The sequence below is a fragment of the Gymnodraco acuticeps genome, unplaced genomic scaffold (genome assembly GCF_902827175.1).
Source record: "Gymnodraco acuticeps unplaced genomic scaffold, fGymAcu1.1, whole genome shotgun sequence".
Taxonomy (NCBI): domain Eukaryota; kingdom Metazoa; phylum Chordata; class Actinopteri; order Perciformes; family Bathydraconidae; genus Gymnodraco; species Gymnodraco acuticeps.
The window spans coordinates 2,944,753-2,969,998 of NW_022990023.1; the positions used below are offsets into that span (position 1 = coordinate 2,944,753).

The 25,246-nt window shown below is 44.2% G+C and overlaps 1 protein-coding gene and 1 long non-coding RNA gene across 2 annotated transcripts; one reads left to right on the forward strand and one right to left on the reverse strand.

Moving 5' to 3' along the window:
* Window positions 1-66: 66 nt before the first annotated feature.
* prr12a (proline rich 12a) lies at window positions 67-17,436 on the reverse strand. The gene is made up of 15 exons (XM_034214402.1): window positions 16,184-17,436; window positions 14,240-14,397; window positions 13,671-13,832; window positions 8,867-13,422; window positions 8,007-8,234; window positions 7,211-7,898; window positions 6,500-7,005; window positions 5,848-5,964; window positions 5,613-5,746; window positions 4,647-5,101; window positions 4,438-4,557; window positions 3,490-3,587; window positions 2,817-2,948; window positions 2,381-2,476; window positions 67-1,393 (listed from the first exon to the last, which is right to left on the reverse strand). The coding sequence occupies exons 1-15, from the start codon at window positions 16,264-16,266 to the stop codon at window positions 1,259-1,261; spliced, it is 7,668 nt and encodes a 2,555-aa protein (XP_034070293.1). The 5' UTR covers window positions 16,267-17,436; the 3' UTR covers window positions 67-1,258.
* Window positions 17,437-21,595: 4,159 nt separating this feature from the next.
* LOC117545159 lies at window positions 21,596-23,591 on the forward strand. The gene is made up of 3 exons (XR_004568773.1): window positions 21,596-21,975; window positions 22,793-22,905; window positions 23,344-23,591. It is a non-coding gene; the product is annotated as an uncharacterized LOC117545159 (long non-coding RNA).
* Window positions 23,592-25,246: the final 1,655 nt, after the last annotated feature.

Consider the following 25,246-nt stretch of genomic DNA (forward strand, 5'->3'; position numbering starts at 1 on the left):
TGGTAGTCAAAATGTCCTCCCAAAGATGGATGTAAAGGAACACACACACTGTGGGGAAATGAAACAGTTTGTTCTTTGCAGATTTTATTTGTTTCTCAAATACAGGAGAGTTAATGTACAGAAGGACAAAGAATTTCATCAAGAACTGTACAATATTTACACGCCTTTTTTTTCCTTTTTTTATGGAAAATTAGATTGTTTTCAAAATAAGTCATAGTATGCACAAACATCAAAATGATAAAAATGAAATGACTATTTCCTCTTTAAATATTACTTATTTATACTCCTTCTTCCCACATGGGAAATGGATAGTTTACTTCTTTTTCTTTGCACCTGCATGACTGATGATTGAACTGAAGCACAACAATGTTAAGTTTCAAATAAAGTTTCCCCGTTATCTTTTTTTCTTACTTTTTTTTCCTCATTATTTTACACCCACTGTATTTGATACAATATTTCTGTCTCGACGTCTGTTTCTTTTGTATAGAGGGGAAGACGGCTTGGATATGTGGGTTACTGACTGTATACTGATTCTGTGGAAAATAAAAAGGTTTTTAAAATGTTAGGGCAGCAACCCAGCGCTTGTGAGAGTTTAAGTTAAAAACCTCCTCATATAAATAATAAAAATGTGTTTATATATTATCACACAGCTGACTGGGGCTGCCCTTCACGTAGATGAGAGAGAGAGAGCGAGAGCGTTTATTAACACATTTCATGTTTCCATTCGCGGACGAGTCTCATGTTCACGCTGCTCCCGGCAAACTCTGCACGCAGTTTAAAAAGCATTCTCACCCGCTTCCACTCTCTTCAAAAGCCAACAGCTGATGTTAGTCTTCAAAAAAATAATTTATGTAAAAACTAAGTGGTAATAGTTTCTCTTTGAACTATTGTCTTCATGACACAAAGTTAACATCTCAGTGGCTCCTCCGGTGACTTGCGTTTCTGCTCCTCTTCGCGTCGCTCCCTTTTCTAAGCAATTCCCTCTCGACCCCGCCGGTGACCTTTAATCCGACGGGGTCCCGCCTTCTCACCAAGTAAGACATCTCTTTAGTCAGTGATCAACAACAAGATAAAAGAACAGAGGCCAGTGTCCGAGGTCACATGAACAGACCCATTGTGTCCGTCGAGGGTTCTTAAAAATTCATCCTCGCATCTTAGAGATTTGAAGAGGGAGGGGGGGCTGTACAGTGGGATCCATCTCTTCTCGTATCTTCATTTAGTTTTTTTTTTAATCCATTCTGTCTCTCTTTGTGTGGACTCAGGCTTTGGAACTGAGCGTGAGCAGCTCAATGAAGGAGCTGAAGAGGGAGTCCAGCCAGCTCTGGTTGGCCATGCACTGCTGCACCACCTCCTCCTGGCCGGGGTCCTCCGTCGCCTGCTCGATGCTGTTGGTCTGTGAGGGTGGGGGGGGGGGGGGGGGGGAGACAGTCAGTGGTGACGCCAAGACTCAGACCAGCGTCACAGAATACACAGAGCCAGCTTGTATATGCTTTATTTTACACTTGTTTAAATAGATTTGCGCTTTTCATACAGTCTATTTTTGGTGAGAATGTACTAGTACATGTTTGTAGTAACAGCTCGATTCCAAAATGAGAAAACTATGTTGATAAACCGCTAACATGACTGGGGCGAAATACAAATTATAGAGAGAGATTACCAATAGAAACAAATGATACGGTTATCACGTTTGTATTGCCTTATGTATACAATTATAATCATATTCTTAGTAGTAGTGGAAGAAGTAGTTTATTTTTAAGGTATTATTTATTCTGTGTGTAGCATTTTATTAATGACATTAGAAATGAACTTGGATTCAAGATTTTTAATATAATCTTCAAAATATTCAAACCGTTAAGCTTTCTGCCAGTAATACAGTTAAAGTGATCTGAATAAACAACAGTGTGAATGGTATATTTAAAAATAGCTTTTTTGAACATTAAAAGAAACCTGTTTTATAGTAACGACTCCTCTATTCACAACTTTGAAATGTATGCTTGGTGCAACAATTTCGAAGCATCATGTTCCTTTAACATTATGTTCTTATCTTTAATATGTGTATACAAATAGTTCAATGACCCATGACGTTAACTATTCTTAGGTTGCAAGGAGCACCGTTTTGTTGAGCAGTAATTGGGAGAATGGAGACGTGGGATCAAATTCATGGAAAGGGACTGCAGAATTGTTTGCAATTCATTCATCATCATTACGAAATAACAATCCTACAGGAACATCTCTAAATAAACATATTCTATTATTGATAATATCATCTTATAGTAATTCAGTTGGAATTGCAGTGTAGGACAAAAGAAAATGGTGGAAATACAATCAAACCCCAGTCTGCACAAGCCTAACACCAATACTTGAAAAGCTGCTTGCTTACCTCTTTCTTGCACTGTAAGAAGGTGTGGTATTTATAGTGATGCAGGGAGTGGAAGAGACTGTAGATACGATGCGTCTCCCCTGACAGTTTAAGGTCCTAGAAAGAGAGAACAAAAGCTCTATTGTAAAACATTACATAGGCAGAAAAGTAGAAAGCCACAGGGGAAAGTACTCCTTCAATTCCATGTAAGTAAGAGTGAAAGTGGAGCCGGTCTAGAAACTCTCAGCAGGTGTTAAGAGGAAATGGGTACGGTTTACCCTCCGAGTCCTTAGTGATACATCTGAGCTTTTTACGCTAATAGTTTTTTTATTGATGCCGTGGTTTCAGTGTCACCCAAACCAGAGAAAAATGGTGTTCCTCCCTTTATCAGATTCTTTGAAATACAATACATCATCTGTTAAAAAGACCCACAAACACTAACTATCCTCACACCTACCTGTGGTTTAGGCAGGGTCTTTTTGACTCTGTTGAGGGTCTTGCGGTTGTAAGCATCCCCGCTGAGCCGCACCCTCACCAGCCCCGAGTCCAGGGGGTCAACTAGGATCTGGGGGTACGCATGCAGGAACTCCTGTGAGGGGAGACAGAGATGTTTTGATACAGGGAGAAGTACAGCTAAAGATTCTTTCAAAAGTGTGCCACATTGTGTTTATGATTAATTTAATAGATAGTAGGGTAGGGGTGGAGATTATCCGGCTGAACAAAACGTGCATTTATCAAACGGGTTTGTTTTCCACAGATCTTATTTTTACAATATTCCAAAACCCTCTGGAGAAGTCCCATTGCTTCTTTGTCGAGGGAACCCTTGCGCAGCTTACTTCCGGGTCGGCCTACAGAAATCCGTCATCCCTGCACCACTCTATTACCAATTAATCTTAACAACTATTATTTCGTTTTTAACATTTCAGAACCCAAGGTGATGTCAATATAAGATATTCAATGAAAAATATCTGACCATCTGGAAAAATGATCATAAACGACTGAATTGATTAGCCGATTATCATGCAATCAACTTTTTCTTTGTTGACAAACCAGTTCATCTACTGCGTGTTTCATTACTGCGATCCGAGGTATGAGTCACAGCAGAGCCGCCGTGCATCAGGACAGATTACCTGGTGCTGAGAGCTCATGCTGACTCTCCTCAACAACCGCCTCTTCTGTTCGCTGATGATGCTGTCGATCTTCCTCATCGGCGGGAGGTACAGCTCATCTGGGGGCCAATCAAGGAGAAGGAAGCTTCATTAGTCAACATTCAAGGCGCTGCCAACCACTTTAAAGACCAAGGGCAGATTCAAAGCAGCTCTCTCTGGCAGCATTCCCTTCAACCACCTTGTTTATTAGGATTTCCAAAAAGAGTCATGTCAATTTGCTGCAGACTTTGGGACACTTCCCCAGTTTGTCCAGCTGGATGGCTTGGTCGGACACTTGGCAGCTGCTGCTCGTCAGTGGTGGTGATGTTTATTCAACAAGCCCAAACTACAGATACTTGAAGCCATTTTGAGAAAAATATCCTCAAAATGCCTCAACACTGCGGTCTCAATGTGGACATTTTATCTGTCGGAAACATACTCCCAGACTAGCATGCGTAGTTAGGTAAGAAATAAGGAAGCATAATTACATCTAAAATAAGAAAATTGAAATAAGGACTAGTGCAATAGCCAAATGGCGGTAGGAAACAATATTTGGTTAATGCAAAACATATGAAAATATCTTTCTGAATCCAGTACTGTGGTGCTGCAGAGAAGTCCCAGCCGACAAACAGTATCTGACCGACAAAAAAAAAAAATTAGCTTGATGCAGATCTTCTTAAAATCACACCATCATCATTTTAACATATTGTTTGTGAATAACTTTTCACAAGTGATCATTCCTTCTGATATTGTGAATCAAATCGCAATATTAAATCATAATGATCGCAATTAGTTCTTTTTTTCCAAATATTGCAGCCCTAGCAACACAGGCTGCCCTCGGAGCTTCTTCCTCTATTTCGGTCTCCTGCATGTCAGTCCATTTTTAAAAGGAGGCTTTAATTGTAAACGTGCTGAGGAGGCGCTTCTCACCGTCAGTGTCCTCCAGGGCTTGGATCATGTCGGGGTCCAGCGCCGTGCTGACCAGCATCTCCACGTAGCTCCTGAACATCTCCCTCATGGCCCGGTTGTTCACTCCGCCTTTCACTGGCACTGGGAGGAGGAGATCAGAGTTAAAACCAACCTCATACTGCGGCATGAAAAATGATCCCAAAAAAAAAAAAAGATATCATGGCACTCACTTTCATTCTCGCTGGCTGCCTCCTCCGATGAGTCCGAGTCCGATGACGAAGGTATTTCCTTCAGCCACTTCTTCCTCTTCTTGGGCGGTGGCTCCGCCTTCACTTTAGTCGGCTTGGCCTTGGGAGGTCGCTCAGCCTTTTCTTTCTCTTTCCTCTCCACCACCTTCTTCTCCTCCTTCGCTCTTCCTCGTTCTGCCACTGCACGTTTCTCCACTTTGTCCTGCTGCGGCTGGACTCTCTTCTCCCTCTCTTTCTCGGGCTCCCTCTCTTTCTCCTTGGCTTTGGGCACAGCAGCCGGAGCCTCCTTTTTCTCCCGTAGCTCTTTTGTCGTCGTGGTCCGTGTTTTCTCCCTCTGTTCGCGCTGCACCGGCGGAGTCACTCTCTCCTCTTTCTCCACTTTGGGTGGCGCCTGGGTGGCAGTAGGAGGGGACGCCATTCTGGGGAGGGGCGGGCGTCTGTGACACAAGAGAAAATAGATTTAGAGCTGGAAACCAATAAAGATCAATAGAATGTATAGACAGAAAATGTTTCAATTCAGCCAAATTCTCACAAATGTCAGCTGGTATCTCTTCATTTTTGGAGCCTCTCCTGTCTTTTTATTTGATCTAGGCAGAGTGATTTAATCTCAACTTAATCTAGCAAGTCTTAATACCAAAATGTTTTTACTTTTGCTCATATATCAGAATGGTTGGCACCCTGGGCCCAAACTCCTGTTCATGTACGACGCATCTTTGATGAGCAGGAAGTGCATAAGCCTTTATTGAACCAAGTTGATTTTGGTGAAACTGGATCTATGTAGAAAACGTATTCTCTTTTTCTCTCTGATGGCTGCTCTACCTCGACTTTCTGCGATTTAAGGGTTTCCTGAAAGACAGAAAGCTTCACTTGTTGCTAAAGCGATGCTAAACGCTGCCGGGAACGGGAGCTCGGAGCACTGAGGGGGAGTTGATGTTTTTATTTTGGTACCTGGGAGCCGGTGTGGTTCTGCGCCAAGGTCTCCGAGAGCAGACTCGCACATAGTCCTTCTTGCTCACATTCTCCAGGAACTTGACATAGATTCGCTGGTACCGCCTCTTAGCATCTCCGAAGTAGCCAAGATACTATGCCAGAAACAGAGTGTTAAGATCAACTTGTGACAACACTGTGAATTAAGAATGTATCAATGTAAATACATGACAGCATATACTACAACATTTCTCACGTTGCTCGTGGCGCAGAACTGTCTCTGTCCATCTTTGATCTCCGGGCTGAACTTCTGCAGCAGGGCTTTCTGCACCCTCCAGATGGGTGGGGGCTCGCGGCCCATTTGCAGGGCCAGCTGTGCACAAACACAAGACACACAAGTAAGTATAAAACGTCTTAGATTCAACTATTTTTAGCCTTTTGCGTCAGTGTTATTATTTTTGAATTAATTCAATTATTAAATGTGCCAACTGCTAGGACTGTCTTAGGGAAGACAGCTTTTAGATGCGCAGCTCCTCTGTCTTGGAATAGTCTGCAAATTAAATGGAAACTGAACAATCTGGTGCCACTAAATGTTTTTAAAGCTCGGTTGGATGCTAGTCAATCGGAAGCTATTGGTACCTGTTTATGTGGATAGTTATGTAAACGATGCTGTATGATGTCCTTTTGTTGTTCTATTTATGTTTTTATGTTTCATGTGGAACTACTTGAGCAGGTCTCCCTTGAAAAAGAGATCAATGATCTCAATGGGATTCATCTGTATAAATAAAGGTTTGAAATGAAATGAAATTCAAATAATGGTTTCAGCAACTTTCTCTATTTGTGTAAAAAAAAAGTACCTCATGATTCCTTAACTGTCAAAAACGCAACAAACATTTACACCCAAATACCTTGAGAGTTTGAATGTCCTCCACCCGCACCACAAACTCGTCCCTCTCTCTGAAGATACCCTCCCCTCCACTCTCACTCTCGTCTTCCTCACTCTCTCCGGCGATGGCTGCATCTTCCTGTTTCTGCGCGAGGTGCAGGGAGGTGATTTTAGGAGCCGGGGCCTCTTCGGGAGAGGCGGGGGATTCTGGAGACGGCATGGGAGACTCCTTCTGGACTGAAGAAGGGGGAGGAGGGGAAGTGGGATGAGAAGGAAGTGAAGGAGGGGGAGGGGGAGAAGTGGCAGGCTGAGAGAGGGTAGCTTGTGGGGGAGGTGATGGGGAAGTGGGAGCAACAGGGCTCAGAGGCTGGGAGTTCTCCTGTTGTTCCTCCTCAGGTTGGGGCATGGGTGAGGGGAGTGAGAGGGGAGGTAGGGGGGAGTGAGAGGGAGAACACGAGGAGGCGGGAGAAGGAGGGATGGAGGGAGCTTCAGGAGATTCTGGCTCTGAAGGAAGCTCGGGGAGCAGCGCTGGAAGCAAAGAAGGGAAAGATCAATTTTACACATCGATCAAAAACAGCCACAAGAATTTAATCAAGTTCTTCCATAAACGGACATTTGCTTGGAAACATATGCAGCTCAGCCTAAGGGGGGATTTAGTAATATCTTAAGCTGAGCTGTACAGAAATCAACAAGAAGATTTAAAATGACAGGAAATCAAAAACTCGTAACTTACCATCTAGACTCGGGGCTCCCAGGGTCTCCAGCTGTGGCTCTCTCTCTTCCGTCATTTCCCTCTCTTCATCTCCTCCCGCGCTCCTCTGCTCTTCCTCCTCTTTGTTCTCATCCATATCTCTGTCGTCTTCTAGCTGGAGGACGTCAGGCTCGTTGGACTGGGGCAGGTCGTAGGGGGTGTGCATGGCGGGCTGAGGGCTGAGCGTGGGGGGCTGCAGCGAGGGAGTGAGCGGGGACGGGGTGGCCTGGGACTGAGGCTGGGGAGGGGACGGAGGTAGAGGGCTCTGCATGTTGGAGGTCAGTTGAGGGGTGTCGTACAGAGCAGAAATGGCCGAGGAGATGCTCTTCTGGAGGTCCTGGTTCTTCCCCACGGAGTCCTCTTCGTCGGAGGAGAAGGAAGGCAGCGTCTCCAGGTTCCTCTTCAGCTCGTCCTCCAAGCGCTTGGGGCTGTGGCAGTTGCCCAGAGTCAGAACCCCGTTCCCTTCACTGTCCCCAAAGGGAGGCAGCAGCGGTGGAGGAGGACCAGGAGACAACTGGCGCAGACCTCCCGATTTAAAGGGTGACGTTTCTCCGTTGTCATGCTCCATTCCTGGGGAGATGTCCAAGCCTGGAGGTCTCTTCCCCGTCTTGAGGAAGTCCAAGAATGAAGCGACAAAGCCGGCCTTGGAATCAGAGTCTTTCTCATCACCCTGTAAGCAAAACAAAAAACAGACACTTGTTAACACTAAAGTAAAAAATAACTGTTTAAAATTGAACCATTTCAATGTTTTGCTCTACCACAATCATGTAGCTCTTACCCTTTCCTCCAGTCCCTCATCGTCCACTCCTTCACTCATCATCTGGCTTTTCTGCTTGTTCTTGTCATGACTTCTGTTGCTTTCCGTGCTGCAGGGGGGTCCAGGACTCAAACCCAGAGAGGGAGCGGAGCCCACCGAGCCGTCCGACAGAGCGGGGTCTGTGCCGGACAGCGAGTCCGTCCTCAGCAAGGCATCGGAGGAGGACAGGGTACCAATGGGTAACTTGATCTAAACAAAGAAAGACGAAAAGAAACGGGTAAGAATCAAAGTATGGCTGCAAAGATTAATCAACAGATTAATTAGTTAAGCGACATAAAATAAGTATTTTATTTGTTGTAACCAATTAATATAATCGAAAATAGATATACAAATTAAGTTATTTTAATTCACTCAGATGACATATCCTGCAATATTATATATTAAATACATTTGGGTTTTCTAATAACCATAACAAAGCACTTACTAGAAATCCTCTGAGAAACCAGAACAAACATTTTTCATCATATTTTATAGACCAAATGATGAGGCAGTTAAGAAAACTTGTCAGGCTTATGAATAATGAAACACTAATTTAAAGTAAATTTGCCTGAAGGTGCAAAAATACATACTGCAAAAAAACATTAAAGCCATGATGATGTTTTTTATTGCAATTAAACAAATATTATGGGTTTAGCCTTCCCCCCCACAATCAGATCCCATGTAATATAAGGAAAGGACATTTTTTATTTTCAAAGACTACCCCAAGGCACTGTATATAGTTAAAATACCTAACGTTTTTAAATGTATTAGAAAAACACCTGTGCTTGAAAAACTATTTCTTTGAATATTTCCAAGCTTTTTTTATCCTGAATGCCACTGACCTTCAGAGGAGGAATGGGCTCGTGCATCTGCTGCTGGAGCTGCTGCGGCTGGAGTTGTTGTTGCATCTGATCCTGCTCCTTCCCGCTCATTTCCATGTACATATCCTCCCTTCTCTGTCCTCTACCTCGGCTTCCGCGGCCTCTACCCCTACCTCGGCCCTCTACAGTGAATCCCGCTCCTGGAGTTGTCGGAGCCATTTCTCCCATCATCCCCCGTGGAGTGTAAGGCTCGGGCATCGGGCGGATGCGTGGCCTGCCTCTTGGTCTCGGTGGTCCATCTCTCTTGGGTCTCGTAGGCTTTCGGCCCCTCTTCTTGGGTCCTTCCTGAGGCATAAGAGAGTGTGACCCCATCGAGGAGTATCCAGAGGCGTGGTAGAAGTCGATGTCACCCATCAAAGGGCTGAGAGAGCCTCCCCCTCCTCCCTTTCTGCAGCTCGACACCAAGTCTGGCAACAGATCCGGGAGCCTCCGGCTGTTCAACCGGATGTCAGCCGGCTGGTCGGCTTTATCCTCATCGTCTTCAAACTCGTATTCTTGAGCGTAACTTTTCTTAGGCAGTGTGTTGGGGTCCCGCCGCTCCTTTAACAGATGGAAGGAGCTTGACTTGAGGAGCTTCTTGGGACGAGAGGAGCAGAAAATAGGAGATTGGAGTCCTCCGGAACCAGCGCCTTGGCTGGGTCCTCCGGGCCCAGAGGACATTTTAGCTCCAGGGTTGTTGGGACCAGCCGGGTTGGTGCCCATACCCATAGCTGGGCCCTGGGACTGTATCAACCCCAGCTGTTCCGTGTTCACAGTGGAAGGGAGCTCGTGGGTTTTAAGGGAGTCCAGATCCAGAGTCATGGTGTTGTTGCTTGGCTCTTCCAGGCCGTGACAGTAGGGTTCGTAACCCTGATCTCCACCATGGTGACCCATCATGTCGTAGCTACCTCCGCCACTTCCACCTGCTCCACCTCCGCCTTGTCCACCTTTCATTGAATCCATTCCCTCTTGCCCGGTGTGGCTGTCGTTCATCTCCTCCTGTCCCGGCCCTGCGCCTCCGGCACAGCTCGACTTGTAGTCTTCGGCACAGAACATGTCTTCCATTCCCGGGAAAAAGGAGCGGTCCTCATCCTGAAGGAGAGAGTCCGGGAAGCAGATGGAAGTGAGGGGGACGAAGCGGTTACTCTGCTGATTCTGGTCTGCCTTCTCCACTGGGCTGACATTGTCAAACTGGTGCTGCTCGGAGCGCTGCTGGTCCAGCTGGCTCTGCTGGGGGGTGAGCTGGGAAGAAGAGAGGGGCTGCTGGGGGTCAGACTGAGACTGGGAGTGGCCTGAGGCTGACTGTGAGGGTATATGGTGTTGAGAGTGAGGGTGGTGGGAGTGGGTTTGTTGGTGTTGGGAGCCGGGGTGCTGCTGTTGCTGCTGCGCGTGGTGCTGTGAGAGGTGGTGCATGTGAGGCGGGGTGGATAAGCCCATGTCTGGCTCGGAGAGGAAGGAGTGGAGCTCGGAGGCTGAGTGTTGCTGCGAGAGATGGTGAGACGGGTGCTGCCTCTGCTCCTGCTGCTGTCTATGGCGCTCGCTGCTCCCTCCGCCCCTTCCCCCGCCGCGTCTGTCTTCTGCAACGGCTACGTCCGTGCTCGAGGTCTGAGAAAGAGAGCGCTCCAGCATGTCCAAGGAAGACACCACCGAGCTCTGTTTGACCTGGCTCTGATCGTGCTGATGTGTCGGGGGCCCGTGGTTGTAGTGAGCCGCCGCCACCTCCATGGCCTGTGACTGGAGCTGTAGCTGGAGCTGGGTGGACTGAGACTGAGCCTGGTGTTTACTCGAGCCGAGCGTCCCGCCGCCACCTTCCATCACAGCCTGCTGTTGACTGATAGAGTGCTGCTGCTGTTGGGAATGAGAGTCCATTTTGTGGGGCTGTTGGTGTTGCCGATGCGAGTCCATCTTGTGGTGCTGCTGTTGGTGTTGTTGGTGAGAATCCATCTTGTGGTGCTGCTGCTGATGAGGCTCCAGTTTGTTGCGGGTGGTGTGGGACAGCACCGACTGGAGCAGGTGGGGCGGCTGACGGGATTGGTCGGTGGGAGAGTCCATGAGGGAGGCGGCACCTTGGGAATGCTGTTGCTGGATTTCCGGCGTTTTCCGCGGATAAGGAATCTCAGCGCGCTCCTGCGGCTTCTTCTGGAGCTCCATCTGGGAGTGGGACGGGATCTGCGAGTGCGAGGAAACGAGCTGACTATGTGAGGAGTGTTGGGGTGCAAGGGGGTGTTGGCTGTATGGATCTCCTCGCCCGTAGTGGACTACCGAGCCTAGGTTGTCATGGTGATGGAGATGGGAGTGCACTTGTTCAGCGCTGCCCCTCCCTCCACTGTTTCTGCTGCTTCCAACAGACCTTTCGTTTCTCTGCTGCTGCTGTTGGTGATGGTGGTGTTGTTGGTGTTGCTGTTGTTGTTGTTCTTGTTGTTGTTTCTTTAGTGACATTTCCAGCTGGCTCTCCAGCCCTGAGATGGACCCTGCAGACCCTGCATTACCAGCAGATGTGGCACTGTGGGTACGGATGACACTCTGGGGGTGGTACCTCTCCTCAGAGCTCTTACCCATGTCGTAGGTCAGCCCTTTGCCTGAATCAGTGTCCGAGGGCCCTGACTGGGGCTGGGACTGCGTTTGTTGGGACGTCTGTTGGGGTTGTTGTTGAGGATGGTGATGCCCACCCTGGGGAGCGGGACTTGCCTGTGCCTGCAGCAGGTGCTGGATCAAGAACTCGTCGTCGTCGTCCACTTCCTCTTGGGATCTCTGAGAGCCCACTCCAAGCATGGAGGTGTCTGCCTTTGTTTTGGAGGAGGTGGAATGGTAGGACTGAGGTTGGGAGCTGGGGCCTCTGGTGTCGGGGTAACCCTGCGGGGAGGCGAGGAAGGTGGGGGAGAGAACTGAGGAGATGTATTTATTAGAGCCTGCGCCTCCCGGAGATTGTGTGGGACAGGTGGGCACTGGGGAGTGCAACCCTGGACGGACGATGCCTGAGTTGCCTGATGGGGAGGGGCTTGAGTCTGGAAGGTGATAAGACCCTCCAACACTGCCACCTCCACCTCTCTCATTGCTCATACTATTTCCCGCTCCTCCTCCCGAGCCAGAGTTCCCACCTCCTGTGCCACTGCTGCCTCCTCCTGCAGATGCTCCGCTGCCTGATGAACCGCTTGACCTTAAAAGGGCAGGGGAGTGACCTGGGGCTCCGTAGCCTAGTGATGGGCTCCCAGCTCCGCCCAGAGAGGATGGAAGAGATCCATAAGTGGAGTCAGCTCCATATATATCAGTGGGGTAAGACTGGCTTCGCCCTCCAAGACTCCCATAGCCTTTTCCGCCCGTACCAGAGCTCAGATCTTGGGCTTGTGGTGAACTGAAGCCTCCGTAAGACTGAGCCAGGTGAGAAGGAGGGGGCTGATTAGGAGAATATGACTGTGTCTGTTGTTGGGGTGGGGTCTGACCAGTAAGAGAAGAGGTGGGAGTCTTCACTGGAGGCACGGGCGAACCGTAGCCTGAGAGGCAGGATTTGGGGAGAGACTGGGGGGCTGACGAAGATGTGGAAGGGGGCTGCTGCGGGGCTGGGGGAGGAGGAGCGGGCTGAGGCGGGGGCTGCTGCCTGGAAGGGGCTGCGCTGGAGCTGGATGCGGGGATGGAATTGGAAGGATGAGCCCCAGAGGTGGCAGAAGAAGAGGAGGAGGAAGAGGATGTAGAGGAAGCAGAGGGGGGTGTGTGGGGAGTCCTTGAGGAGGATGCTGAACTGGCAGAAGAATAACCGCTGCTGGAGCTGCTTTTGGTACCTTTCCCAGCGGAGGAAGAAGACGAAGAGGGGGAGGATGAAGAATAGGGCGGCTGGATGATTGGCCGATACTGATCAGTGCGAGGGGGGGGCTTGTGGTCAGATGAGGGGCTCTGGTCACCCAATGGGCTGCAGGAAAGGCCAGCGTGCCTGTGGTGGGGGGCAATCTGCTGGTACCCGGCGCCTCCACAGCTGAGGTAGTGCTGAAGGGAGTGGGCCGCAGAGGATGAGAGCTGGGACTGAGTCGGCGTTGGCCGCTGGTAGTGCTTGATAACGCTGTCCTGTCGGGGAACAGCCCGTTCCTGAGCCGAATTGGACTGAGGCTGGGGCTGCGCTGAGGAAAACACTGATGCATTGTACAGCTGGGACGACTGGTCCTGGAGCTGTGATGACAGCAGGTTGAACTGGTGTGACTGCAGGTGCCTGGCAGAGGACGCCTGGGCTGATGTGACACTCGTGGGATCCTGGCTGCCCCGATAGGCAGCTGCTGCGGCGCCCTGCGACGTCAGGAGTCTATCAAACCCCAGGCTGGACTGGGAAGGGGCCTTGATGTGTAGTAAGGGGTCATGTGGGGAGAGCAGGCCATTGGATGTGGGACTAAATGTGGGCGTGTCCTGGAGGGAAAGGGAGCCTGTAGGGAAGGAGCGACTGGAGAAGGATGCTGGATGCTGATAGGCTGAGAGAGCTGAGGCCGAGGGGAAGGAGCCAGAGCCAGGAAGCGCTCCAGAGATGAAGAGTTCAGGAGGGGCAGGTGTGTGCATTGCTGTAAAAAAAGAAGAAGAAAGAAATGATAGAAACATTCTTTAGTCTCCATCAACCTGTCATTTAAAATTATGAAATAATGGAAGCAATAAATAGTATTTTTTAAAGTAATCTAGAGTGATAGGAGAAGGAAAATTCCCAAACAGCCTTGTCAGAATAATTAAGTAGTTTAACATGGGAGGTTCTTTAAATGTTATGTTGGGCCTGTTTGAATGTCAACACATGAGGGATGGTCTAACAAAGCCCAACCTGTCTGCCAGGATGGCGTGCGGAACTGCGAAAGAAGGGAGGAGGCGGAGGGTGGAGGCTGGGGACCCCGAGACTCCAGAGCTGAGATCAGATTCATGACGGAGGCATCGGGGGCAGAGGGGCTGGCATGGTGCAGGCCAGTGTCGAAGAGCCCTGACAGACCTTTGGGAAGGAAACACAGAACAAAGATTGATTAATTAATAAAGAATGCAAAAATGAACAGCTAATGCAGAGATGTAGATTAAATCATGATACATCATCACAAAATCAAAAAAGGTTTATTTCTCGAGCATGCAGTTACAGATACAACAAATGTAAATGAGTCAAAACAACGTAGTTTAATTATAAGCACATAAACCTCAATTTCTATGAAACCATTATTATATTGTTTAACTGTATGAGAATGAATGCTGTGTGACGAAATGCTTTAACATCTAGGGCTTCAACTCAATTGAGCAATAATGTGCACATTTTTCAATGACAATCTAACAGTGCCTGTGGAGAGACATAATAATTCATTGCTGGGGCCCCTTATGGTGGTGACATGGAAGGTATGACATTTATCTCACCCAAACTCCGTCCAGCTGCTCCCCAAGCTCCGCCTTGGCCGGTGCTCCCTGGGTGGTGATTGGTGGCATAGCCCTGCAGAGGGTGTGGGGTGGCGTAGGCTTGTCTGTGAAGGAGCTCAGCCTCAGGGTGGGATGATCTGGAGCTCCCATACACAAGACTATGGAGAAAGGGAAATTATTAAGTGTTATTAATATCAGATCACATTTACATAAACTTAATCTGTTCCCTAAATGTGACCCTTGAGAAAAGAAAATGTCAACATGATCTGAAGGGCAAGTTAATTGTTCCCTAATTAAAAATCCACACCTCCAGGTATGTCAACTCCATGCTGTTTATTTGTTTGGTCTCCATGTGTGGGTTCTCCATAGTTTCTCAAATGTGAAAAACAAAATTGCTGATAGACTAATATATAAATTACTTAATAGATTAATTGGTTAGAACATTGGTTCAGGACCTTTCCCCCAAAAAAAGTGTAAACAGAAAACTTGGGAATTATACCAAAGTGAATTGCAGTTGATACAAATCTGTCAATGCAATGTAAATGTCATGCAAAAATAATAGGGTAGTTAATTAGCAATTATTTTAATGGACACACAAGACTCAACCATTAAATAATGTATTAATGTAGAGACTTTATAACATTCTTATCCAACACTGAAAATTAGCCAGTTGCAGAACTTTGCTTTAGAAAATAAAGCTGAAATGCGTGGCTGCCTGGCTGGCCAGATAACATGCTAACATTGTGCTACTGCTAGCACCGCCTAGCCCCAATGAACAGTAAAAATGCAGAGACTAGGCCCAAACTGCAAGGCCAGTCAAGTATTTTACGTGTAAATAGACCATGTGTAACGAATATGAAGGTTGAGGTCAAGTAAAACATGTAGTTCTCTCAATATAAACCATAGACCTATCATTAATTTGTCTGCAACCATCGATTATGTCGATGTAGCTAACAGCTGGATGCTGCAAGTCGACGCAAATACATGCTAAACTGCATGCAAACACCAGCCACTATCAAGGTTTGTTTATCAAAAGAACACTTCTAATAGAGGAATGGTGGCTTTTTACTGTGATAAATCAGACAGGTTTGAGTCAAAATATCTCAAATATGTGCAGCTAACTAAGCATAATGATGCTTGCGAGCACAGGCCTCAACTGACTTCCATGCAACATAGCGCTAGCTTGCAGGCTAACGCGAAGCTAAAAGACATAGCTATCTTGCACAGCACAGGCAATTTTCATCATCTTAAAAATTCACCGTCGCATTTTATTTTGTTTTTGCAAAACAGCAAATTGCATGATTTGGTACTTTTGAATAGTCCACCATTTTTAATCAGGAAATTAAATAATCCATCACCGATAATCTAGATCACGCTTGGGTAAAATGCATCAGAAATCTCAATTGTATTATAAGAAAGTCACCACCTCTAATTTAAGACGTTTTATTATTTTTCTTCACAACGTCACATAGAACAATTGTTTTGTTTAATGCATCTCCCCGGGTATTATGCATCTGTTCCGATTGTTGATGTCCGTCAGGGGCTTTGCTGCGTCTGCACTCTTCGCAGTTGCTTTGAATCCAATGCATTTATCTATCAGGGTCCAGGCCTGCACACAGGGAACAATAATTCCTATGGATGCTCCAGACATACCCCCACCTCCACCCCGCCAGGTCCACCTAAAACCCATGTCTGTCAATCATTTTCAATTCATATCCCCAACCTTTTCCTTTCTCCACCCCGCCCACCCCCACCACACGCACACTACTCTATTCCTGTTTATAATATTATTACTATGCATCTGTTTGGATGACAATGCACTGCACATAATGGCACGGCATGCTACTATTTACGGACCCAATGGCGACAATTTGTTTACATGGGCCACACCGTGCCTTGCAAAGTACCAGTGATGCATGCACATTGTCTGAATCAAATGCATACCTTGCTTTTGCCGATCTCTCGTAACTCCATCCTGCTCCTGCGCCCAAATCACCAAACCCTGTTCCCGGGTAATTCCTATCCATTTATGAGCTGTACAATGAGTGCGATGAGGACGAAAGCAACGAGAACGTCGCACCGCAGATTACGGAAAAAAATCCAGTCTTTCCCGTTGTCGGTTTCAGGCTATTTTCCCCGGTTTCATAAGCAAGTCCTCAGGAGTGGAAAACAGCATATTGAAAGAGAAATGGAGGGGAGGAGGAGAAAGCTGGATGAAAAAAGAGGGGGGTCTACGGGGTTATAATCCAACCACCTCCAAAAAAAGCCAGTCTTTCTCCTTTTCCGTCGCCTTTCACATTTATCATTTCCACGAATGCAGATTTAGTCCAAAATCAGTCATGGTGGAGATGCCGCGGATTTGGCCGGTGGTGGATGAATTTCTGATAAACATTTGATATGAATGCGTCCTTTTCACCGTCTCTCCTCCCCTTTCTTTAGGCTAGTCTTTGCTACGATGCTAGCACCAGAAGAAAAAAGGATTGCAATCGACGGGGCCACGTTGGTAGCAATCACTCCCCACCGACGAGCAAAAAGAAATCCCCACAATTGCAAAATCCTTTTTCTTTTCTCCTTTGAATGCAAATCGTTCCCACCCCCCTCCGGAGCAGAGCTATGGGTTAGCAGCAGATGCTAGCTGTCACTAACGACGCATCAAAAATAAAACAGGGCTGCCTTTATTTCCCCAAATACTCGCTCCCCTGATTTCTGCTTTCTTTACCCAATTCAAGTAAAAGCGACGACGAGTTTGCAAACACGGGGTAAAATAAAAACAAAGTGCGAAAAAACACCAATACCGAACGAGGAAGTATAAAGAAAACAGGCCGCGTTTTAATATTTTTTACTCATTTTCCTCCGGAGACGCCATTTTTGAAGGCGGCTGGCCGCTGTCCGTCCTCCCTCTCCCCCTCTGTGCCTCACCGCTGAGACTCACTCAATGTCTGCGGTGACCTCCATTCACTCTGCCAAGCAGCCCTGCATGCTATTCCAGATTTTCATCTTATTAAAAGGCCAAATATTAATTTAGACTGCATTTTACACGAACAAAAATAGTCAGCTGTCTGTCTTGATCGCTGCGATTGGCTGAGACGCGTTCGAGTGCAAAAGTATTTCCAGTGATAACCAGATTTATATGGGCCTTCAGCAACCGCTTTTCAAATTTACATCCGAAATGTGGAGCCTGTTTTGAGAGACAGAAGCATTTCCTGCCTCAAGTCCGATGCTTAAGTAGGCTGCAGTTTGCATGTAATCAGTGGAATGCAAATACTGGGGATTTTCCTTACAATTGGCAACATTCCTTAAATCGCCAAGACCTGATTTAGGGTGTTTCTTGCTAATTTTATTATTTGGAGTACCAGTCTGCCTGAGCTCATGTGCACTTGATTTGAACACCAGCAGATGGCACACTGGATTTTATGTTCATGATAAAAGAGAAGGAATCACTGGCAGCATGACAGAGTGATGCTTTTCTCATATTTCATTTTTTTATCGGGGTTTTCTGATGCACTGTCAGTAGCTTTACCATCATATTAACATTTCACCATATTGAATTGCATAAAAACACCAAGATACTGTAAGAAAATGATTTCAATACGTGAATGAACATCTAAACTAGTGAATAATGCTAAATGTAAAACGTATCTATTTTGTTGGCAGCAATGATGCACATCTCTGGAGGCCATTTGTCCAGAAATGTAATGTGTATGAGAGTTTGTTGCCCTCTAGTGGTGAAGTGAAATCCTTGAACTAAAATACTGTAAATAGTAAGTGACCACAACATTTTAGGCATTTTACCTTTTGTAATACCTTGTCATTTAAGAAAACGTGGGGGACAAACAATCTATGTTACATGACTGATAGTGTGTTTAACAAACTTAAACTAGCTTTATTAAATGTCAGGTCTTTGGCAGGAAAAACATTTTTAATCAATGATTTTATCACTGAGCACAATCTCGATTTTATGTTTTTAACGGAAACTTGGATTGAACAAAATAACAGTGCAGCTGTTCTTATCGAATCAACATCTCCCAACTTTAGTTTTATGAGTCAGGAAAGAATGCACAAGAAAGGGGGTGGAGTTGCTATTCTGTTCAATGATTCCCTTCAATGCAGGAAGACATCTTATGGGAACTTTAATTCTTTTGAATATGTGGCCTTTCAGCTGAAATGCTCCTCTTGAGCTCTGTTCCTAAATATCTATAGACCACCCAAATACTGTGCAAGCTTTTTTGATGACTTTACTGAACTGCTGTCTATAGTGTGTATTGACTTTGACCGTCTAGTCATTGTTGGTGATTTTAACATCCATGTTGACAACCCCCAGGACAGAGGGGCAAAAGAACTGTTTTGTGTTCTTGATAGCTATGGACTGACTCAGCATGTGACGGAGCCCACGCACAATAAGGGGCACACTCTGGACTTAATTATCTCAAAGGGTCTGAATATCTCTACGGTTGTGGTGACTGATGTTGCACTCTCTGACCATTCCTGTGTTTTCTTTGAGAGCTCTATTTCTGTTCACAAAAATGTTCAAAAAGAGGTAACCACAAAGCGATATTTAACTGAAAATACTAGGGAAATGTTTACTCAGAATTTTTCTTCCACACTTGCCCCTGCTAACATCTCAGTAAATGAGCTAGTAGATCATTTTAATTCAAAAATTAAAAATGTTATAGATGCCATTGCTCCAACTAGGTTAAAGGAAGTGTCTGGCAAGAAAATATCTCCATGGAGAAAGGCCATGGCCGTGAGAGCAGAAAAAAGACAGTGTCGAAAAGCTGAACGTAGGTGGCGAAAAACAAATCTCCAGGTTCACTTTGAAATCTATAAAGAGAGACTTGGCCTTTATAATTTGGAATTGAAAAACGCACGACAATCGTTCTTCTCTGACATCATTACCAAAAACAAAAACAACGCACGTGCCTTGTTTGCTACCGTCGACAGACTGACTAGCCCCCCAGTGTCAGTAGCCTCTGAATTTCTATCCACAATGCAATGATTTTGCCTCCTTTTTCACTGACAAAATTCAGAAAATCAGACAAGCAGTCAGTGCCTCTGCATCAGGAACAGCAAATGTGTTGTCTCTGTGTCCACTTAACATCAATTCAAACACCATGACACAATTCCATCAGATTAATGATAAAAACCTAGAGGACATTATACAACTTCTGAAATCCTCCTCCTGCTGCCTTGATATTATTCCAACAGGATTTTTCAAAGATGTTTTGCCTTGCATGGCCTCAGATCTACTTCATATAGTAAACAAATCTCTTCACTCAGGTATTTTTCCACAGGCCCTGAAAACTGCAGTCATTAAACCGCTCTTAAAAAAAGAATATTCTAGATGCTACAGTAATGAACAATTACAGGCCCATATCAAACCTCCCATTTCTAGGTAAAATCATTGAAAAAGTTGTTTTTCAACAGTTGAGTAATTTCTTGCATTTAAATAACTGTTTCGATGTGTTCCAGTCAGGCTTTCGTCCAAACCACAGCACTGAGACTGCTCTTGTAAAGGTCTTTAATGACATCCACTTAAACACAGACAGTGGCAGAACTTCAGTGTTAGTATTATTAGATCTCAGTGCTGCGTTTGACACTGTTGACCACAACATATTACTAGACCGACTGGAGAACTGGGTGGGACTTTCGGAAACAGTTCTGAATTGGTTTGAATCCTATTTAAAGGACAGAAACAACTTTGTTTCTATAGGAAAATACACATCTGAGTTGACAAATATGACATGTGGGGTTCCTCAAGGCTCCATCTTGGGGCCTCTTCTCTTTAACATCTACATGCTACCACTGGCTCGGATAATGAAAAACAACAAAATAAGTTACCATAGCTATGCGGATGACACACAAATGTACGTAACAATTTCACCAGGAGACTATTCTCCAGTTAAAACACTGAGTAAGTGCATTGAACAAATCAATGACTGGATGTGTCAGAACTTTCTCCAATTAAACAAAGATAAAACTGAGGTAATGGTTTTTGGAGCGAAGGCAGAACGTATAAAAGTTAGCGCTGAGCTTCAGTCTGTAATGTTCAAAACAACAGATAAAGCCAGAAATCTAGGTGTAGTCATGGACTCTTACCTGAGTTTCAACAGTCACATTAAAACAGTTACTAAATCAGCCTACTATCACCTAAAGAATATATCTAGGATTAAAAGATTAATGTCACAGCAGGATTTGGAAAAACTTGTCCATGCTTTTATCTTCAGTAGACTCGACTACTGCAATGGTGTCTTCACAGGTCTCACTAAAAAATCTATTAGAAAGCTGCAGCTGATTCAGAACGCCGCTGCTCGAGTCCTCACTAACACTAAGAAAGTGGATCACATCACTCCTGTTCTGAAGTCTTTACACTGGCTTCCTGTGTGTCAAAGAATAGATTTCAAAATACTGCTGTTGGTTTATAAAGCACTGAATGGTTTAGGCCCAAAATACATTTCTGACCTCCTGCTAAATTATAAACCATCCAGATCTCTCAGGTCTTCAGGGACTGGTCAGCTTTCTGTCCCCAGAGTCAGAACTAAACATGGAGAAGCAGCGTTCAGTTATTATGCTCCAAATATCTGGAACAAACTCCCAGAAACCTGCAGGTCCGCTGCAACTCTGACTACTTTTAAATCCAGGCTGAATACTTTTCTTTTTGTCGCTGCTTTTAATTGAACTATTCATATCTTAGACTGCACTGTAACTTTTATCACTGTAACTTTTATCCATGTATTTTTTCTTTTAATGTTTATTTTATTAGCTTTTCATGACTGATTTTAAATGCCATTTTCTTAATGTCTTTCATTTTTTGTAAAGCACTTTGAATTGCCTTGTGTTGAAAAGTGCTATATAAATAAACTTGCCTTGCCTTGCCTTGCCTTGCCTTGCCTTGCCTTGCCTTGCCTTGCTGCCTTGCCTTGCCTGCCTTGCCTTGCCTTGCCTTGCCTTGCCTTGCCTTGCCTTGCCTTGCCTTGCCTTGCCTTGCCTTGCCTTGCCTTGCCTTGCCTTGCCTTGCCTTGCCTTGCCTTGCCTTGCCTTGCCTTGCCTTGCCTTGCCTTGCCTTTGCCTTGCCTTGCCTTGCCTTGCCTTGCCTTGCCTTGCCTATGTTTTGTCATATTTGCTACAACTCCCTACCTCTTAAGCTAACAAAGCAGTGTATAACAGAAACAGGCTTCCCCATCTCCTTTCAGGAGAAGACCCTCCCCTGTGGTGAGTATTTTAGATGCATTATGAGGTCTTTGTAATGCACAATGCTTGACTCAAAAGGTCAGCTATCTGCATATTCATTAGAAAGGCTGTCAAACAAAGGATGGACATGAAAGCATTTGAGATTACCTACATTTTGTAGGTTAATGTACATAATGGATAGAAGATACATGTAAACACAGAGAAAGGAGCAAAGAAACTCAACTTTCACAAACATTTTGCAAAAAGTGAAATAAAAAGCAAGACTGGAGAAACAAATCAATTGAGCAATCTCTTGTAGATGATTAATTTCTTCTGAGTTTATTACAAAGTTGCTGTCATACCTCCTCCCTCTTTCTCTTTTTCTCTCTCTCTATCTCTCTCTCTCTCTGTCTCTCCTTCCCTTCATCGCTGTAACCAATCTGTAACCATACATGAATACAGCTCTTGTGGTAAAGCCACTAACTCCAGATCTTCCCTGTCAAAATGCCAGACTCCAATGAAGCAGTTCCAGCATCATGCCAGGTCATCAAACAGGACTTTGACAAATGGTGAGTACTGACTGAAATTAAGGTACAATTATAGATACTAACATTGTATTTGTACAAACATACATTACTATTTCATCAGCCAGCGTGACAGTCTTTGGTGTCTGTAATTGCCAATAGAGAGGGTCTTTGTATAACTGTGTGCCCTGAGGGGAAATGAATTAACTGTGTTTGGGTTCCAACTAAATACTTGTCACTTCAATTACATCCACATGGCCATCCTCAGTTAACACTCATTGACTTCTATTCGGGGCATCCAATGTTTTCATATTCACTTCTCATCTGGGCTCAATTTGTAAGAGTGCTGTAATCCTTAAGTCTAACTAGAGTTCATGTAGAATACTCGACATTTATGGAGGACCCTTACAGTAATGCAAATGTCTTAAGAAGCAAAAATAGACCTGAGGTTTAAAATAGGTTTACATATGTATGACCTATTGCAGAGCATCGGCACATACCAGTCTGTTGGTTCGTGTTACATGAAACACTTTGTGTGTGTGCAGGTGCAGCTGTCGTTAGTGTAGCTGCTGCTGCAATTTTTGTATTGTACTTTAGTAAATGCAGAGGAGTAGAGTACTTTATTATCAGGCTATACTGTAATAATCCCTTTCATGCACATCGTTGAATACACTTAGCAGTATTATTTACGTTCCTCCACTGAGTTTTAGGTGACTTTTAATGTGTTTACTGTTTTTCTCAACATTTACATTGTGTAATTTGCACAATTTTAAACTGAAACATGTTATTGTGTCAGAGAAGATAAGCTATATACATGTGCCGGGAGTGTTAAGTGTTTTGTAAACCCAGTTTTGTGTTTCAGTGTCAGAGAGAAGGGAGAGGACGCCTGCAAAGATCTGATGGACGCCTTCCAGTCCTGTTTAAAAACCCTGTCTGAGGGATCATGATACGTAAGGAAGTCCATCTTCATCAAAGGTAAGTTCACACAATTGACTACAAACTATCATTTCTGATTTTTCTTTCATGTATAATCACACAAAATGAACACATCACTCTACTAATTAAATGAGCAAGAATGCACTAAGTGAGTTTATTAGGAGTTACAGTATATGATAATTTTACCAGAATTTTGACTCAAATGAAAAAGGTAAATTTATTAGGAAAAAAGTATTGAAACTGTAAAGATAGGACATTTAAAGGGCAAATGGATACTTGAAAATAATAAGTAAGCTGCTCCAATTACAATATTACTGGCTAGCTAATGTGAAATAATGCTTTTTTATTCCATCTAAACTATTGATTGTCTTTTGAAGGGTGAATATACCTGTGAGATTAAATTGTATTGTGTTGAATTACAATCACATATTTATATTCATAACATTTCCCATCTTTTTTTATTTATTTAAATCGCAGCTTCACTTTACCCAATCCTCCACTTTTCCCAGCATTCCCTTCACTGCTGATTGCACCGGACCGAACCATCAGAAAAACTGAAGAGGGGGGTGCTGATACTGAATGTCGTGAAATACTGTATTCTTCTGTCAATGTGAAACATTTGTTGTCATAACTGTGATAACTCCATTATGGATTCTACTCTGATAAACTCTGCACTGTAACCTTTTTTGCACAAAAATGCAATAAATAAAAAGCTACTCTATTGACACGTTTTTATTTCAAACATTTTTGTTATGTTTTATTACATGTGCTGGCTGTTGAAATCTCTTCACTGGCCGAGCATATATGCTTTCATGTGGAATAGCTGCTCTTAATGGAATTAAGCAGAGTTTGTTAATCTCTGCTTAATCCTCACATTAGTACCTGCACTGAGCAGTCTGATGTCGCTTTCCGAGTCTGAGCTCTTGCAATGAGTTAGTGGAGATGGAAGAAAAGTCAGAGTTCCTTATTTTCAGTAGAGAAAAGGTGTTTAGGAGCCGAAATGATTTATTCACAAACCGGATGTGACAAAATAGACAGATCCGGGTGTTGTGGATGAAAAATATATATTTACAAATATTTGCAAGATAAAGCAGACTTTATTTTGCCCTCAAAAAAATGTAAGGCTGAGACTTTTTGTCCTTCTTTTTTATTTCCCATCTTTGCTTTATTCCTTTAGTATAAATACTGCTTGGTTGCAAACATAGCATCACGCCTTACAATATGTCTTGTTATCATCCATTAAGATTTACTTTATCATTTGCGGCACTGATTGAGGCCCATCATTTCTGTAGTACTTTGATCTAAAACAACAAAATATGTCCCACCAGAGGGAAACAGACGATTGTAGAATGAGTGTTTCCAGTTCTATTTCTGCACCATGGTTGGAGACAAATCCTTCTGGCTGCGTGTAAATCAACCAGCTAGGCGCAGATGAAGATGGGCTTTGGGGAATTATCCGCCCACACACAACATTTCAGATTTAGAGATTTTTCGAGGCACTTTACAGATGATACATTCACATGTCCTACATACCTCCTTTTCATCTATGTGTGATTCCTTTAAATCAGCACCCAACACATATCTTTTCAGTTTCATCTCCAGATGAGGAGGTGTGATGGGTCACCCTTATTTAAGGAGATGTGATCGTCAGAAAATATTATTTTTGTCCTATGGTCTATAGCTGGCATCATGAATTTCTGGGACATTTGGTGTTTTTTATACAAAGAGAAAAATGTGTGATTATATCATGTAAATGGCGCTGACAATGTATGAATAAGGTGACACAGAATGTGCGTTTAATATAAGCTGTTCGTCAGTTAATTTAATGTTTTACAGTTTTGGAAAAAGCATTGGGATATTTCACTTTAGTATAGCATACTTTATTACAAGTTACCAGTGAGTTAAAATAATTTAAATGTGCTTAATTACCTTTATACTTCTAATACTATTTATGTATTTCGATGTTGTAGCTAATCACACAATTTGAGTAATTATGTTTTTGTAATATTCCTCAAATTAGTAATCATAATTAGTAATAAGTAGTTTTCAATAATCTAATTCAATTTACGTCACATCAATTGTAGAGGAGTAGTATCAAGTGCAATACAATACAAATATTAGAGTAAAGTTCTTATTGACTTTTGTAAAATATTTGAATAATTTGACTCTTTTGTTACTTCAAAAGTTAGTCCAGTAGTTACATTTTTAGGGATGCATTTTGTTAAATCTGTTTAATAAATGAAGTGGAGTACAATTACATTATTTCCCTTTTGGAGTAGAAGTATAAAGTAGCATTAAATGGAAACACTCAAGTAAAGTACAAGTAAAAAGTAGGCTACTTCAGTAAATGTACTTAGTTACTTCCCACCTCTGCTGGAGA

Excerpts from the sequence above, each read along its gene's own strand:
- prr12a (XM_034214402.1), bottom strand. The coding sequence starts at position 16,266 with ATGGATAGGAATTACCCGGGAACAGGGTTTGGTGATTTGGGCGCAGGA. Across the intron at positions 7,006-7,210 it reads GGGAGCCCCGAGTCTAGATG|CGCTGCTCCCCGAGCTTCCT; the intron begins GTAAGTTACGAG and ends CTTTGCTTCCAG. Across the intron at positions 5,747-5,847 it reads AGTTCTGCGCCACGAGCAAC|TATCTTGGCTACTTCGGAGA; the intron begins GTGAGAAATGTT and ends TTTCTGGCATAG.